General features: G+C 41.8%; 1 protein-coding gene and 1 long non-coding RNA gene across 2 annotated transcripts in view; one reads left to right on the top strand and one right to left on the bottom strand.

The window, feature by feature from the left end:
- NIBAN1 (niban apoptosis regulator 1) overlaps nucleotides 1–16,452 on the bottom strand; it is a 158,456-nt gene extending 142,004 nt beyond the window's left edge. The window contains exon 1 of the mRNA XM_032291160.1: nucleotides 16,178–16,452. Within this exon, the coding sequence (XP_032147051.1) occupies nucleotides 16,178–16,232 (55 nt within the window). The 5' untranslated portion in view covers nucleotides 16,233–16,452. The remainder of the gene's footprint in view (nucleotides 1–16,177) is intronic.
- On the top strand, nucleotides 947–11,603 carry LOC116560009. The gene is made up of 3 exons (XR_004272735.1): nucleotides 947–957; nucleotides 9,955–9,959; nucleotides 11,506–11,603. It is a non-coding gene; the product is annotated as an uncharacterized LOC116560009 (long non-coding RNA).
- Nucleotides 16,453–16,979: the final 527 nt, after the last annotated feature.

Here is a 16,979-nt window from a genome sequence, read left to right as displayed (position 1 = left end):
GATATAAGGGAAAAGGTGACAATAAAAACAAGGGATAAGACTTTTCACAGGAATTGCCAATGGGAAAGATACAAGGGAAGGGTGTGTCATATGGAGATGAGAAGGTTGGACAGAAATAATGTGGGCCATCTCCAGGCCTGGTGCACAAAATCTACCCACATAATCCTCCATTCTCTATCTGCCCTTATACTGTAAGCACAGTATCCACTTAAAGTCTTTGTGGCCCTAAGAATCACGAAGCCACTAGCCACTAGGTCAGGGATTCTTTCCTTTCTTTCTTTCTATTTTTTTTTTTTTTAAAGGGACAGGTTCTCACTCTTGCCCAGCCCAGAATGCAGTAGTGCAATTACAGATCACTGCACCCTCACTTGATCCTGGGTTCCAACAATCTTCCTACCTTAGTCTCTTAAGTAGCTAGGTCTATAAGCACGTGCCACTATACCTGGCTCATTTTTGGTTTTGTAGAGACAAGGTCTCACTATGTTGCCTGGACTGGCCTCAAACTCCTGGCCTCAAGTGATCCTCTAGACTTGGGCCTTCTACGGTGTTGGGATATGCCCAGCCAGGTCAAGGATTATTAATCTGGGGCCTGTAGACCCTGATGGGCTCTGTGGATAGAATTCAGGCCATCCAAACATTGAATGGAGGAAGAGAACACCATGTTTTATTAATCTTCAATTCAAATTCAGTATTTCCTCCAATTCTGAACAAACTACAGTGGAATTTAGCAGTATTTGTGACTTTGTCACCAACAGAGCTCACAGATGTTTTCATAGCACATTTAAGTTGCTGGATACCTTAGAACAGCACTTCTTCAAACCTACAGTTATTAAACTCTCCATGAGACCTTGTTATTGATTTTATCATATCACAGATTTTAAAAATATTTTGATAACTACAGTTCAATAAAATACATTTCTTTTATAATCCTCTGTATTTTTATTTTCATTTAAAAATGTAACTCTAAAAAGAGGTCCATAGGCTTCAACAAACCACCAAAAAGGTACATGGTACCATGCACTAGATGGAAAGAGTCTGTGTCCACACACAAGTCCACTCCCCTTCATTAACCCCCTCCCACCAAATCTTCTTGGATAGCGTGATGAGTGAAATATAAATCATTACGTGCCACTGAGCTTTGAAGGATGGCTCCTTCAGCAGTAAGTCCATTCTAATTAATGTCCAACTGAAACATGGCTTCAGGCCATGGCCCACTGGTTAACATTGCCACCAGCTTCCATGCACTGAAGAGAAACACACCAGCAGTGATGTGCTGGTAAACTGGATCTCAAAAAACAACAACAACACAAAAAGACTCCCACTATGGCTGATGTCAAGCTACCAATGTGATGTCACTGAGCTCTGAGTTAGGAAAAGATGCCTGGATTCAGCTCTTGCCAGCCAGTGTGAGCTGGCTCCTAGCATACCACTGGGGCTGCTCTTCCTTACAACCTTCCTGAAAAAGGTGTCTTCCTATTGCCCTTCCCTGGTGTGAGGGGAGGAGTATGTGTAGGACCTTAAGAATAGTTGTTTAAAGGTGCCTATTTAAACCCTTGCATCTGACTCTTTCATAATGAATAAATTACCTTACAGGCAGTAATTTGTAAATTCAACAAGCTGTTGAAAAGAATCTAATTAGTACTAATTACAATACTAGAGTGTCCCAACACATTATAATGCCATTGCTTCTGTAGAGGCATTGTGTTTAAACACTGAAACATTAATTAGTCTGCAGAACAAATGTGTAAGATAGGTATTATTCAGCAGTATGTGAAAGCCAATTATTTACTCTGCAAAGGCCTGATGCCATTACTGATAGTAAAAACAGATTAACATAATGGTAGGACTGGGAAATGTGAGAATAACATCACATTTATTACATTATATTATTCATTTCTGACCCTTCTTTTCTGACTGGGCATTACTACTGTCGTCATTTTCGTAGGAGAAACTGAAGGCAGCCAGTCGACAGGTCCAAAATCTGCAGAGAATCCAACTTCGGATTCAGCGAGTCCTCAGGAAACTGTTGTGCCTGATTTACAGAAGTGAAGGTTCCATTTATTTTTATTTTTTTATTGTATGCCTTAACTTCCCAGTATAAATATTTTCTTTGATAATGAAGAAATTGCATGAAGGTATCATTTTATTTAAAGTTAGTTTAAAGTGGCTGCAATGGCTGCTTTGGCCTATTTGTAAATTCCATATTATGTTTTGCTAACATGTAGCTGAATTTTAATTTCTAGATTAAGCTATTTATAATCTACCATCTCACTCACTGAAAATATCCACTTCAAAAAGTAGACAAAGGCCTGGCACAGTGGCTTATGCCAATAATCCCAGCACTTTGGGAGGCCAGCGCAGGTGGATCACTTGAGGAGTTAAAGACCAACCTGGCCAACATGATGAAACTCTGTCTTTACTAAAAAATACAAAACAAGAAAAAATAGCCAACTGTGGTGGTAGGAACCTGCAGTCCCAGCTACTCAGGAGGCTGAGGCATAAGAATCGCCTGAAGCCCGGAGGCAAAGGTTGCAGTGGGCCAAGATCGCACCACAGCACGCCAGCCTGTGTGGCAAAGTGAGAGTCTATCTAAAAGAGAAAAAAAAAATAACCAAATAATTTAGAATTAAGATATGGAAATGGAAATGGAACCAAAAGTTTAAAAGTTTAGTAAATGTTTCCATTTTTACCAAGGGTTTAGCTCATTTAAGGTAGCTAAAGCAGCTAAGTGAGTGTTCAAATCCTATCAAGCTGATACTACTTTTTCATTAAAGAAAAAGCTATGCATACTTGGAATTCTGGAAGAAACACTTAGAATTTCTGAAAGAGCATTTGATATCCTGTTACCTTTTATCTGAAACATTTATTTGCCTGGCACATAGTAGGCACTCAATAAATGTTAGCTTTTACTACGGTGATTATCATTTCTCAGACCAAGAGTTAGCATTTTAGTTAGGAACTAACATCTCAGTTAACATACTCACGTCTTAGTCATACTGTAAAATTCTTACTTGCTTTAAATGTAAACAGTACATTTCAATTACTGTTACTAATTTAATTCTGTTCTCTAACAAAACCATTTTAAATATTTATATTCCAGATCTTACACATTTGCCATTGTTGTTCATAAAATTTGGCTTTATTTTAACTCTAAGCCTGCATCTGCTTTGCTTAGACAATTTCTCCTGTGTCACTCATTCAGCATGAATTACACAGGAAATAATCCTTTAAACAAACACATTCAATCCAAATTTGGAAAATCTCTGAATTCTTTTTAGCTAATCATGGAAATTGTCACTTGTTCTGTGTGTGAACCAGAATTAAGGACACAAGACCACTAATAATGATGTACTTTTTAAAGAAACATCCACAATTTTCCTTCATTTCTGAATTGATCCTGCTCAGCTGCCCCGGCCCCAGACCAGCCCCCATCTCAGCAGCTTCCTGTGTACATTCAGCTCTCTGCAGGCTGCTTTGTTCCTCTCCCAGGTCCATGGAGAATGCTGGTAACAGGTCAGTACAGCTACATTCTGCCTAGATGTTGCAGCAGGCTACAGAAACACAGTAGTCATATTGCTCTTTCCTGAAGACTGGAGACTAAAAAGATTTTTTTATATCTTCCATTTTTCTCACCATGCTCATGTTTACCTCTGTGTTAACACATGGAGCATATAATGACTGCTTTACCATCCCTGTCTGCTAATTTCACCATGTCTGTAATTCCTGAGTCTATCTCTATTATTTTCTTTATAGTTGTGGATATTTTCCTGTTTCTTCTGCCTACTATGATAGTTTTTAACTGGATGCTGGATATTGTGAATTTTACATTGTTGAATGGGTATGTTGTTGTATTTCTATAAAGAATCTGCACTTTATTCAAGTAGGCAGTTACGTTACTTGGGATCAGTTTGATCTATTTGAAGTTTGCTATTAAATTTTTATTAGAGCAGGTCCAGAGCAGCCTTCTAGTCTAGGGCTAATTTCTGCTCACTACTGCTAAGAACTCTAACCCATACCTATATATTACAAAGTCTTTCTACTTTGGATGATGGGAACATGAACTATTTCCAGTTCTGAGTGAAGTCCAGGAATTCTTTGGCCCTATAAATCCAGAGACACATGATCTTCTGCCCTAGAAAATAAGCTTTTACTTGTTTAATAATTTTTTCCCCTTCATTTTCTTCATTCTCTGTTTTCTGGGACTTCTGTTTAACCAGATATTGAAATTTTTGGACTGACCCTTTAATTTTTTTTTATACTGCCTCTTCTATTTTCCATCTTTTAATCTTTGTGCTCTATTGTCTAAGCAAAGCAGACAGAGACTTAAAGATAAAATAAAGACAAGTTTTATCAGCAACTATGGCAAATGTGTAATATCTGAAGTATACATACTTAAAATTGTTTTTTAGGGAGAAGAATTAAGTTAATAACAATAACTGAAATGTACTGTTTTAATTTAAAGTAAATAAGAATTTTAGATCTCAGAATTTAGATGCAAGATCTGCTCAACTTTATTTTCCAAAGCAACAATTGGATTTTCTAAAATGTTGATCATCAGACTTTTAATTTCCAAGAGTTCTTTCCTATTCTATTATTGTTTCTTCATCACATCCTGAACTTGTTTTACAAATGCAATTCTTCTCTTATTTTCTAAGACATTCATTATAGTTTAAATTTTTTTCTTCTCCTTTCATCCTTTCATTAAGCAAATATTTATCAGTCAGGAACTGTGAACCAGACATTCTCTATTTTCTGAGGGTGCTGTTCATTTCATAGCAATGAATTGAGACAAAGATCCTGCTTTCATAGAGCTTACATTCTAGTGGTGGCAGACAGGCAACAATTTTTTTTTTTTTTAGAAGGAGTCTTGCTCTATCTTGCTGGAGTGCAGTGGTGCAATCTTGGCTCACTGCAGCCTCCACCCCCGTGAGTTCAAGCGATTATCCTGTCTCAGCCTCCCGAGTAACTGGGGCTATAGGTGTGTGCCACCACACCTGGCTAATTTTGTATTTTTAGTAGTGACGGGGTTTCACCATGTTGGCCAGGCTGGTCTCAAACTCCTGACCTCAGGTGAGCCACCCACCTCAGACTCCCAGCATGCTGGGATTATAGGCATGAGCCACCATGCCTGGCCAGGCAACAAAATATCAAAATATTAACAAGCATCCCCTCCCATTAAACCTTTCTTCCTCTTGCTCACTACACTCCCAACATAACATGCTTTCTTCAGTAGCTTCAAGTATTTTCTCCTCCTCCGCCTTCTATATGATGTTCTTTCTAACCAAAATGTACTTCCTCTGCTTCTTCACACACATAGCAACTTCTTATCCTTCTGAATACCACAGCCAAGTATATCTCAACTCCATGCCCAATTGCCACCATGAGTTTTCTATCTCAGTGCTGTTTTTAATCCCTTCATGACACTTAGCAAAATCTTTAATGTTGGTTATCTACTTAATAGCCATTATGCATCCTTTTTGCTAACTAAACCTGATTCTGTTTGGGTATCCATGACCCTCCCTATAACCATGTGCTTCAGAGAAATGGCCCTAACCCCAATCCAGAAGGGCATCTTGATTGGTCTAACCAAATCATGATAATTTCATACTCTTGCCAGTGATGGTTTAGGAAGGAATGTGTGACCCAATTCTGGTGTGGTATATAAGGGAAAGTCTGCTAGTAAGGCATCTGAGAAACGTTTCTTTGCTTTTATAAGGAGACTCAAAGAATAGACAGATCTCTTTTTGGCCTCTGGGACATTGCTGTGCCTGAGAATTTGATACCATTTGCTGCTGCAGCCACCTTTCAACCATGAGAGAGCTGGGCCACAGACAGCAGAAATAAATTAGCTAGCTTTTGGTGGTATCACTGAGCCACTTAATTAATCCTATCTTCATACTTTGTTAAGTTCCCATGAGCTCTTCTTGAGGAATCTACTAGATAATGAGCTCCAAAGGCCAGAGACACATTAACATAATGACTGATGCATTAAATAACACTTAATTGTGAAACAAAGAGTGAATGAGAAAAGGGAATAGAATAGAATGATTATATGTTTTAATGTAGTAAAATCATAAAATAAAGTGGAAGAAGAATTGGATTGGCATATACAAATATTTTGTTTCTGATTTTAAAAGTAGTTTGTTCCACAGTTTCCCATAAGCAGAATTGATGATGGCAGTATTTCTGAGACCGTTGTATTTGGTATGATAAAGCAAATGAGAATTTGAGTATATTTAATTCTATCATTGCCTTGTGCCTTTAAGAACCAAGATTCTCAGTGTAGAAAAGGATATGTATAAATGTAATATTAAAGAGATACATTTTCCCTAGTACTGTACACTAAAAAAAAAGTCCAGAAATAATGGCTAGCCTAATTGTACAGTGAACATAGCTAGACTCAAATTGTAATACTGAAATACTATTTCCCACTAAAAGAAACCAGAGTTTCTTCTAGATTTTGCTTACTCCTGGTATGGGACAGGAAAGATCTTGACCTACCAGGTGGCAAGGGAGCTATCAAATACTAGTGGGGTAATTTCTAAAAACTCAGGAGCCAACTTGAAGAGTTTTTCATTGGCCAATGATGGGAAAATGGAGCTTCAGTAAAATAAGAATTACAGTGAAATTCTTGAGTTCATAATAATTTTTATAGTCAATTGATCAGCTTCAAAGGATGACAAGAAACCAGTAAATTATCTTGAAAACTGATAAAAGGAAAGATAATGGTTTTTTCCTGCTTTTGAACTATTAATACTACGTAACCAAATGATAGATATGGCAAGTATTGCTCTATAAAATTATCCCAGCTAATAATAACAAAATGGCATATTAAAATATCACCATTTTTCAACCCCCAATAAATTAATGGGTCTCAGCAATGAACATCAACAAAACAGCTACTAATATCACAAAAAAAAGAGACAGCCAGCTATCATGTGCCTCCAGATGAAGAATACACACCACCACCGATAGTCTTAACAGAAGGATTGATTCTTTTTGTGGCTGCATAGTATTCCATGGTGTATATGTACCACATTTTCTTTACTGATGGGCATTTGAGTTCATTTCACATCTTTGCTATTTTGTATAGTGCTGCAATGAACATATGCATGCTGTCCTTTGCAGGAACATGGATGGAGCTAGAGGTCATGGTTCCTGCAAACTAATGCAGGAACAGAAAAACAAATGCCACTTGTTCTCACTGATGAGTGGGAGCTAAATGATAAGTACACATGGACATGTAGAAGGGAACAACAGACACTTGGCCCTATGAGGGGGGGAGGGTAGGGGGAGGGAGAGGATCGGTAAAAATAACTAATGATACTAGGCTTAATGCCCAGGTGATGAAATAATCTGTAAAACAAACCCCCATGGCACTACGTTTACCTGTGTAACAAACCTGCGCATGCTGCACCTCTTCCCCTGAAATTAACATAAAAGTTAAACAAAAGGGGGGATTGATTCTGAGACTGATCACATCTTACTATCTCTGTCAACTTGTAGAAAACACAGGAAAAATGTGTGGAACTGTACCATGAGTAAACTCCAGACTGTGGAAAACTCTACATATCAAACCGCTCAAGTCTTTCAACAGATAATCTGCAAGTAAAAGATGTAGGAGAAATGTATAGATTAAAAGAGACATTTTTTTTGGGCCGGGCATGGTGGCTCATGCCTGTAATCCCAGCACTTTAGGAGGCTGAGGAGGGTGGATCACCTGAGGTCAGGAGTTCAAGACCAGCCTGACCAACATGGTAAAACCCTGTTTCTACTAAATATACAAAAATTAGCCAGGTATGGTGGCGGGTGCCTGTAATCCCAGCTACCCAGGAGGCTGAGGCAGGAGAATTGCTTGAACCCAGGAGGCGGAGGTTGCAGTGAGCTGAGATTGCCCCATTGCACTCCAGCCTCGGTGACAAAGATTCCATCTCAACAAAAAGAGAGAGACATCTTTATGAGTGGGTAAGACTGTGTTTAAAAACACATAGTTGGGTGATGAAACCATAAGGAAATAGACGGAGACATTATTATAAAACCTAGGATTAGTGGGGTGGTAGTCTATCAGTAGGGGAGCCCCTACATAGCCATACTTCACAGTGTTCATGCCTGTGTGTGTTCTCTCTTGAATCTGGGCTGGCTCTGAGACTCACTTTAACCAACATAATGTGACAGAGTAATGCGGCGCCATTCCAGGCCCAAGCCACAAGAAGTCCTAGAAGCTTCTACATGCTTTTACACTCCAGCAGTGTAAGATCCTGACCCACCATTTAAACAGTTCAGTATCCTATTGGAGAGGTCATGTAGAAAACTCACCTGGAGAAAAAGAAAGCCTTCTCAGCTACGTCCAGTCACCAACTGATTCACCAGAGGCACACATCCATAGAAATGACCACCAGCAGAAACAAAAAGTAGAACCACCCAGGCTAGACCCATTTCAGCAGAACTGTGAGCAAACAAATACCTGTTTTAAGAACCAGGATCTCTGAGGTAGTTTAACAGGCATTAATAGATAACTGAAAATAGTGGTCATTTTTGAAGAAACAAAGAGGCCTAGAACTGGGACGGGGCACATGGAAGGCTCCTTTGATGGCTAGTGAAGTTCTTTCTATTTCTTGATCTAGGTGGTGGCTACTAAGCATTTGCCTTATGATTCACTAAGCTATGCATTTGTTCTGTGTGGCTGTCTAAGCCTATATTTCCTTTTAAAATGAAAATAGTTTTCAAATAGGAAAAAGAAAAAAAAATCCACATGGTTTGGCATAGAGACATTTACCCTACTTCCAAAATTTCTTGAGACTCTGGACCTTTCAAAAGTTACTTTGGGGCTCCTAGTAACCGCTGTTAATTTATTTTAATCCTATAGATGCATCCCATGCAACATCAAGCATAGAAATACAAACTTTTTTAGGTCCTAGACCTTGCAATTTGCAAAAGTTAATTAATTGCTTTCCTATCTCTAAAGCTTTTATTCTCTTCTCTAAGTGAGAAAAAAAAAAAATACAGTACCAAAGGCAGGGGGCACTTTTTAAAAGCTGGCATGCATTTTCATATTGGCAGCATCTTACTAGTCTGTTTTTAAAATGAATTTTCCAGTTTCAAAGGAGAAAATCTGTATTGCATTTGGGATTCTGTTTAATTCTCTCTCTTTCTCTCTCTCTCTCTCTCTCTCTCTCTCTGTGTGTGTGTGTGTGTGTGTGTACATATGTGTATTCGTTTTGAACTGCTGGTAAAGTGCCTTAAACAGAGTATAGCAGATGAATTGTGCTTTTATTCTTTTGCCTTCCTTTCCATTATGCTTTTATCTTCACTTCTGACTTCATTTCCCATTTCACAGTGCAAATTGTTATATGTACCTTATCTCTTAGAGTGATGTTACCCAGCTGTATAACAAAAAATTAACATTTCTGATTAGGAGATTAAAATTCCCTGCCATACTTCACACTGCATATTTTGTAAAACATTCATAGTACATTTATTTTAATGAAATTAGAAACTACCTTTACAAATTGGGCTCCTGCTATGGCACTTTCTACCTGTGAACCTAGTTCAGACCTTCCCAGAGATTACAACAGAGTAAAACTACAATCTGCTCAGTGGCTCACAGTAAAAGATAATAAAAATTACTATTGTCACCCTAGCAGTTACTATTACTAGAGCACCTTTGATGATGTGGCCCTCTTACAGCCAACATTCATAGTAAAAAGAAGTCTTTCATCAAGACCAAAGCTTGATTCACCGTCTAACTCTAAGGGGTTCGTCAAGGCTTGTATTAGAAGCCACAAGAGGGAAAGTCACTCTTTGTTCTACCAGTACAGGAGAAAATGTTAATCTGTCTTGGTCTACTGTATTTTCTGTCTTTGTGGTTGGCTCTAAGGAACTCACAACTCACAAAATCCTTTATGGCTTTGCAACATGAGATTTGGCTTCCTAAAGAGCTTCCCATTTCTAAAGTTTTTGTTTCAATTCACAAAGACCAAAGGAAATAGAAAGTAATTATTGATACTAGCAATTCCTAATTTGCAGTAGTTTTCCTTATTCGAAACTCCTTCTAGCTTCCTTGGTAGTCTAGTGTGCTTGAAGGCATTTTTTTCACTTAAAATATAAAATGATCAATATGCATTTGTGCATTATTCATAGTGGGCCCTCTCCCTCCTGTTTCCCCTATACCCACTACTCTGGAGGAGCTGCAGTTTCTCACTTCTTAGAAAAGCCTATTCATTTCTACAAATTAGGAGCTGAGACAAATACCAATGGTATAATGGTTACCCACTTCCTACTTTCTTTGGATTAATTTTTCTTAAAGGAGAACCAGTAAGGTAGCATTTAGTGTACTGGTTAGGATGCTTTTGGCCACAAGTAAAAAGAAGATAATTGTATTAGTTAGAATAAGGTTTGTCTGTGGATAACAATAAAACCACAATAACACTGGCTTAAGGAGATGGAAGTTTCTTTCTTTCTTATTAAGATCCAGAGGTAAATAGTCCATGGCTGGTGTGCAGGTTCTTCTATATGAAGCCATGGGAATTTCACCTCCTTTTGTCTAGTTACTCTGCCCTACATGTGCTCCTTCTTGAAAGGACACCTCACAGTCTATGATGGCTGCTCAGGCATGGTTACAATCCAGCCAGCAGTGTGGAGACTAGGACGAAGATGGACCTACCCTTCTCCCTTAATGTCACTTTCCAGAACAGCACTTCTATCTACATCCCACCGGCCAAAACTCAGTTATGTGACCCCATTTAGTTGCGAAGGAGTTTGGAAAATATCTTTATTATGGGAGTCCATGTGGACAGCTAAAATTTGGGGATTCTATCATTAAACATAACAAGGGAGAATGATATTGGGGATAACTAGCTATTTCAACTATCCCAATCCAAAGTAGAATTTAGTGGCTCTCATAATACAAAGTATGCAGGGTTAGTATACAGTGGCTATTAGCAAAGTTTGTCAGGGATCTAGCTTCTCTTCTCTGAGACACTTCAGCTTTGCAGTGCTCCAAGTACTGGCTTTGTCTTTAAGCTAGCTTCCCTCCTGCTCATCAAAATAAAAACAGCAGTTGCAGGCATAAGATCACAGATGCAACAAAGTCAAAAGAAGACGGAGAGGAAGTGCCCTTCAGTTTGCCTCCTTTTTAAAGGGGAGGAAAACTCACCTAGAAGCAGCTGGCAAGCTTCCCCTCAAGTATCACTGACCAGATGGCAACATAATCCCATGGATACTATAATCATCACTGGCAAGGAGATCACTGCCACCATGACAGGCACAGACCTTTCACGGGCCTTAAATGGGGCTAGCATCTCTGAAACAGAGGGCAACATTGGGAGTTTCTTTTTTTTAAGAGAGACGGGGTATTGCCATGTTGCCCAGACTGGTCTTGAACTTCTGGGCTCAGGCAGTCCTCTTGCCTCAGCTTCCCAAAGTGCTGGGATTACAGGCATGAACCACTACACCTGGCCAGCAGTTTTAATACCTGAAAAAAAACTGGAGTTCTTTCAGAAAAAGGAATGGGGGCCGGGCACGGAGGTACCTGCCTGTAATCCCAGCACTTTGGGAGGCCAAGGCAGGTGGTTCACTTGAGCTCAGGAGTTTGAGATTAGTCTGGGCAACATGGCAAAACCCCGTTTCTACAAAAAAAAAAAAATAGCTGGGTATGGTGACACGTGCCTGTACTCCCTCAGGAGGCTGAGGTGGGAGGATCGCTTGAGCCCAGGGAGGCCAAGGCTGCAGTGGGCCATGACTGTCCCACTGCACTCTAGTCTGGGTGACAGAGTAAGACCTTGTCTCAAAAAAAAAGGTGGGAGAGGAATGGGAAAAGGATTTTTGGTTGACATACAACAGCATCTACCATAATCCATTTCCTAACTTTTTCATCACGGTATATTGCCATTACTAGCCAACTTAGACTCTAAGATTACACTACCAAAAATATTCAGATAAAGCAGACCAGTTCTTATGCCCATCTCCCACCAACAAATTATGACCGAAGAAGCAAATGTGTGGACTAGAACGATGCATCTACACTAAGCAGACTGCAGATGTGTACAGCTCCCCCCATCCTCCACCTTGCCCATGGAGACTTCATTCTAGACACATCACTTTAAACTTTATATCTAGCCACCTAAGTTAACCCTGGTATAAATTAGGGTGAACTCCCCTGAGAAAAACGTGCTTTTTAAAGCTGAAACTCATTTCTTACTTTGTAAGCATCAGATCATTGATGAGCATTCGGAGGAAGCCACTGGGCCCTTTATATATTGTGTAACTGACTAGGCACTAATAAATCCAGTGAGGGAAACAGTTTTCCTAACTGGTATTTGCTGCTGGCAGACCTGCAAGTGCCCACAAGGATCTGTGTATCCCACAGCTCTCAGCTGTCCGGTACTTTTCTGGTCCTCCACAGGACTTCTTATAGGGGAGAGCTTTCAGGTTTGTTTTCTTGTTGATTCATGAAAAATTCAAGGGTAATTTTTAAAGGGAAATAAAATTATTGTTTAAACAGGAAAACACATTGTGGGGTTTTTTGGTTTTGTTTTGGGTATTTTTTTAAAGCCATAGTTTAATTTCGGACATACCAAAAGCTTTAAAGAAAAAGAGGCTGGGCAATGGTGACTCATGCCTATAATCCCAGCACTTTGGGAGGCCAAGATGGAAGGACTGCTTGGGGACAGGAGTTTGAGAACAGCCTGGGCAACATGGCAAAACCCCATCTCTACAAAAAATACAACAATTCGCTGGGTGTGGTGGCACATACCTGTAGTCCCAGCTACTCAGGAGGCTGAGGTGGGAGGATCACCTGAGCCAGGGGAGGTCAAGGCTGACAGTGAGCTGTGATTGCACCACTGCACTGCGCTTCAGCCTGGGCAACAGAGTGAGACCCTGCCTTGAAATACTAAAAAAAGAAAAGAAGAGAAAAGATGGCATAAAGAGAGAAGATCACCGAAATTGACCACTGTGGCCTGGAATCTGAGCTTTCTTCCTCATTTAAAAAAAAAGATTATTTTAGGTCAGTGCTAAAAGCATCACTTAAGACTAACATATGACAGGGCTCACGTGATCACAAGTTGGTCTCAGTATTATTTATTAATAGAAACATCTTATCAAGGGACATTAGGGAAAGGCCTCTAGAAACAATCCTAAAAATTTATTCTGTTGTAAGAAACATGAACATTGCAGTAATTTCCAAAACTAACATCTTTAGAAATGAAGTAACTCCTTAACATAGCTCATATATCTTTACCTGGAGAGTAACTAAATCCTAAGAAACTATGTATTTTCGAAACATCTATATGACACAGATGTTTTGAGGCACACAAGGAATGGCAGCTGTTAAATGATTTGTCTTAAAGTAAAGGCTGGCCGGAAGCAGTGGCTCACGCCTGTAATCCCAACACTTTGGGAGACCGAGGTGGGCAGATCACGAGGTGAGGAGTTCAAGACCAGACTGGCCAAAATGGTGAAACCTGTCTCTACTAAAAAGTACAAAAATTAGCTGAGCATGGTGGCTCATGCCTGTAATCCCACCTACTTGAGAGTCTGAGGTAGGAGAATTGCTTGAACTGGGACCTGGGAGGCGGAGGTTGCAGTGAGCCAAGATCACGCCACTGCACTCCAGCCTGGGCTACAGAGCGAGACTCGATCTCAAAATACAAAAAGTAAGGGCTGATTCAGTATCAGCGGCATACAGCTGCTTATAATGCATACAAAATAAAGTTAACAAAAGTCACTCAAAATATATTGACTAGCTACTCTCCTTGCTAGCAAAGTTTATCAAGCTTAAAAGAAAGTTATTGTCTCAGCTTCAGGAGCTTTCAAATCTGTATTTCACTGACAGCTACTTTATGAGAAGCAGGTCATAAAAGTACTTTTAAACTTTACTGTCATACTTTCAATCGTTTTGCTTACAATTGAATCAAAGCTTGAGAATATTTATAGGCTAAAAGATGGGCAAAGAGGTAAAGATAGGGCTATGATTTTATTCAGAAACTTCAAAATCATCAGGAAATCACAGCCCCATGACCCTCATTTGCTCACGCACTAACAATGTACAATACCACACATTTTTCCAAGGTTCTTTTCTCTTTTAGCAAGACTACCATTCTCACATGAAGCGATGAGTCTTTTTCTCTGGAGGTTTTGTTTTGTTTTTTTTTTCTGAGACGGAGTTTCACTTTTGTGCCCAGGCTGGAGTGAAATGGTGCCATCTCAGCTCACTGCAACCTCTGCCTCCCAGGTCCAAGCAATTCTCCTGCCTCAGCCACCCAAGTAGCTGGGATTACAGGCATGTGCCACCACACCCAACTAATTTTGTATTTTTTAATAGAGGCGGGATTTCTCCATGTTGGTCAGGCTGGTCTTGAACTCCCGACCTCAGGTGATCCATTTCTTGGCCTCCCACAGTGCTGGGATTACAGGCGTGAGCCACCACGCCTGGCGTTCTCTAGACGTATTCCAACATTAACTCTTCTCTTCCCTCTCCCACTACACATACCTTCAAAGTGCCCTCCTGAATACAGAATGAAGAGAAAACTGAACAAGGCTGGGGATGTAATGACTGTCACAACATGTGATATAGTTTCACTCATTCAAACACATGCATTACAAGTTCTTCACCTGCCCCAACTCCCACATGCTTTTGTATGTGTAATAATTTAATGGCTTTCAGAATAAAGAAGGTAATACATTTTCTCATTATCTGAGTACAGTGTTTGCATCAATAGCAACAACTGGCATGACCAGGAAGTCTTCCTTAAGCAAGTTAATCCTTCACATTGCTTAACTTCAAATGGTTAGTGTAGATGGCCATCCTTCTATGTTAGATGCTCCTAATCTTTCCAGTGAAATAAAGTCTTACATAAATACCTTAAACACAACTTTGCTAACATCCAAATGCAAGCCCTTTCTCACTGTGTTCTGCTGGAGTGCCCTTTCAGTCCCCACACACTGGTGAACACAAGCATGTAACCACATTTTTAAGACTAAGGCAGGCTTCATTTATTTCTTTTAGGCTTAGTTCAGCGCTTTTACTAATATAAATAAATCATCCATCTTTTCCCCTTTTAACAAACAAAAGCAAGTGATACTTGAGCAAGTGTTATCCCCTGACACTACGGGCTGTTGAGGATCTTTTACCTCCAAAAGCACCAGAGCAGGAATCTGGAAAATCAGCTCCGTTGCTCTTCAAGTGCCCTGATTTGATACCCTTTTAAAATGGTCTTAAATGTTGTGGTAACTAAAAATAAATATGCAACAAGAACACCAAATAAATGATGTCCTCTTAGGAAAGGATTCACGGGCCAAACAGACCTAGAGTTTAATACCTAGTTTAGAAGGTATTTCTGAAGCCAAGGGTGGGGGTTTGGAGCGGGGCAGGAAGGGCAGTAATTGGTAAGATAACCAAATGTTAGGTAGTGGTGGAAGGCAAGGTTGGGTGGGAGGTGGGAAGAGGGGAGGCCAAATACGCCCAGGAGATCGAGTCAGGACTTCCTGCAGTTCAGTTTGGTTTGGGTCTTGGTTTTTTCTGCCTCGCGCTCTCTACTGAGTCCGCACACCTCTGAAGGTCTCCCTAAATGAGTTTCTCCCCATCTACAACTTTCGCGACCGTTATGAAGCACACCAGTGTTCCTCTTTCGCTTCGCCCCTCTCCGGCGAGGGAAGGGAAAGGCAGGGGCTGGAAACGTCAAGACAGGATCCTTTCTGCCGCTGATGAAATCATCCTGCAAGTGTTATGGTGAAGTGCGAGCGAAGCCCGCGCTTTCCAAAGCCAGGCTAACATTACTAAGAGGGAAATTCTGCCTTAGCGGCCGGGAATCCCCAGGGGAATCTCTAGAAACCAGGGATATCCCCTCTGGTCTCTGGGCGGCCAGTTCAGAAACCGCTCAGAACTCAGTCCAGGGCAGGCACGGGAGGGCGAGGTGCGCCGGGCGGGGGCGGCCCTGACCCCAGGGCGGCGGGATCGGCGGCGGAGGCGCCGGCGTCCCCACCCACATCCTGCACCTGCCTGGCTCCCAACATCTCCCCGTCCCCGGTCCACACTGTCGCGGGTGGGCTGCGGTCGGGGGTCCCCGCGCGCTGCAGGGAGAGGCCCGGGCGCGCCCCTCGGGGCCCCGGCTGCGGCGGCCAGCCTGGCGCACGGGTCAGGGGGCACCCCAGGTCCCTGCGGGGCAGGCGGGCGTACCTCGGATGTAGGCGCACTTGCCCTCGTCCAGCTGGCTGGAGGCCGAGCCGCCCATGGCCGCGAACCGCCTGTGCCGAGCGCGGTAACTGCCCAGCCGGCGCCGGGAGGACTGGCCGCTCTGGTCCGCGCCCGCTGCTCGCTCCTGGAGGATGATCAGACTGCGAACCCGGCTCTGAAATTAAGGGCAAACTTCCTCTGAGAGGTGAGAGGCAAGAGGCGTCGCCTTCTGGGGCGCCTCCTCCAGGTCCGCGGCGCCCTCTGAGGATCCGTGGGCCGGCCCTGGGGCTGTCTTCCCGCCCTCGCCGCGCTGGAGAGCCCCGACCGCCTGCCCCACCGAGGAGGACGCCAGCTCCTCCCCCTCGCCCACTGTCACTTCTTGTTTTCCTCCGTTTGGGGCATCCAAGAAACACCCTGGAGGAAGTGGACCATTTCTCAAGTGACTGTAAACCTCTGTGAGCTGGAACTTTCCCTGCTCACATCCCTCAAGGTGAAGCTCAAGATCACGTTGCCTTGTAAGTGCTCCTGTCCAAGAAGCAACAGTTCTTCTCAAGCGTTACCTGGGAGCCTGTTAGAAATGCAAAATCTCGGCCGGGCGCGGTGGCTTGCGCCTGTGTAATCCCAGCACTTTGGGAGGCCGAGGCGGGCGGATCACGAGGTCAGGAGTTCGATACCAGCCTTGCCAACATGGTGAAACCCTGTCTTTACTGAAAATACAAAAATTAGCTGGGCGTGGTGACAGGCGCCTGTAATCCCAGCTACTCAGGAGGCTGAGGTAGGAGCATCTCTTGAAGCCGGCAGGCGA

Source organism: Sapajus apella, unplaced genomic scaffold (genome assembly GCF_009761245.1).
Source record: "Sapajus apella isolate SASKATOON/1434 unplaced genomic scaffold, GSC_monkey_1.0 scaffold25, whole genome shotgun sequence".
NCBI classification, from domain to species: domain Eukaryota; kingdom Metazoa; phylum Chordata; class Mammalia; order Primates; family Cebidae; genus Sapajus; species Sapajus apella.
This window is presented reverse-complemented; position numbering and strand designations above follow the sequence as displayed.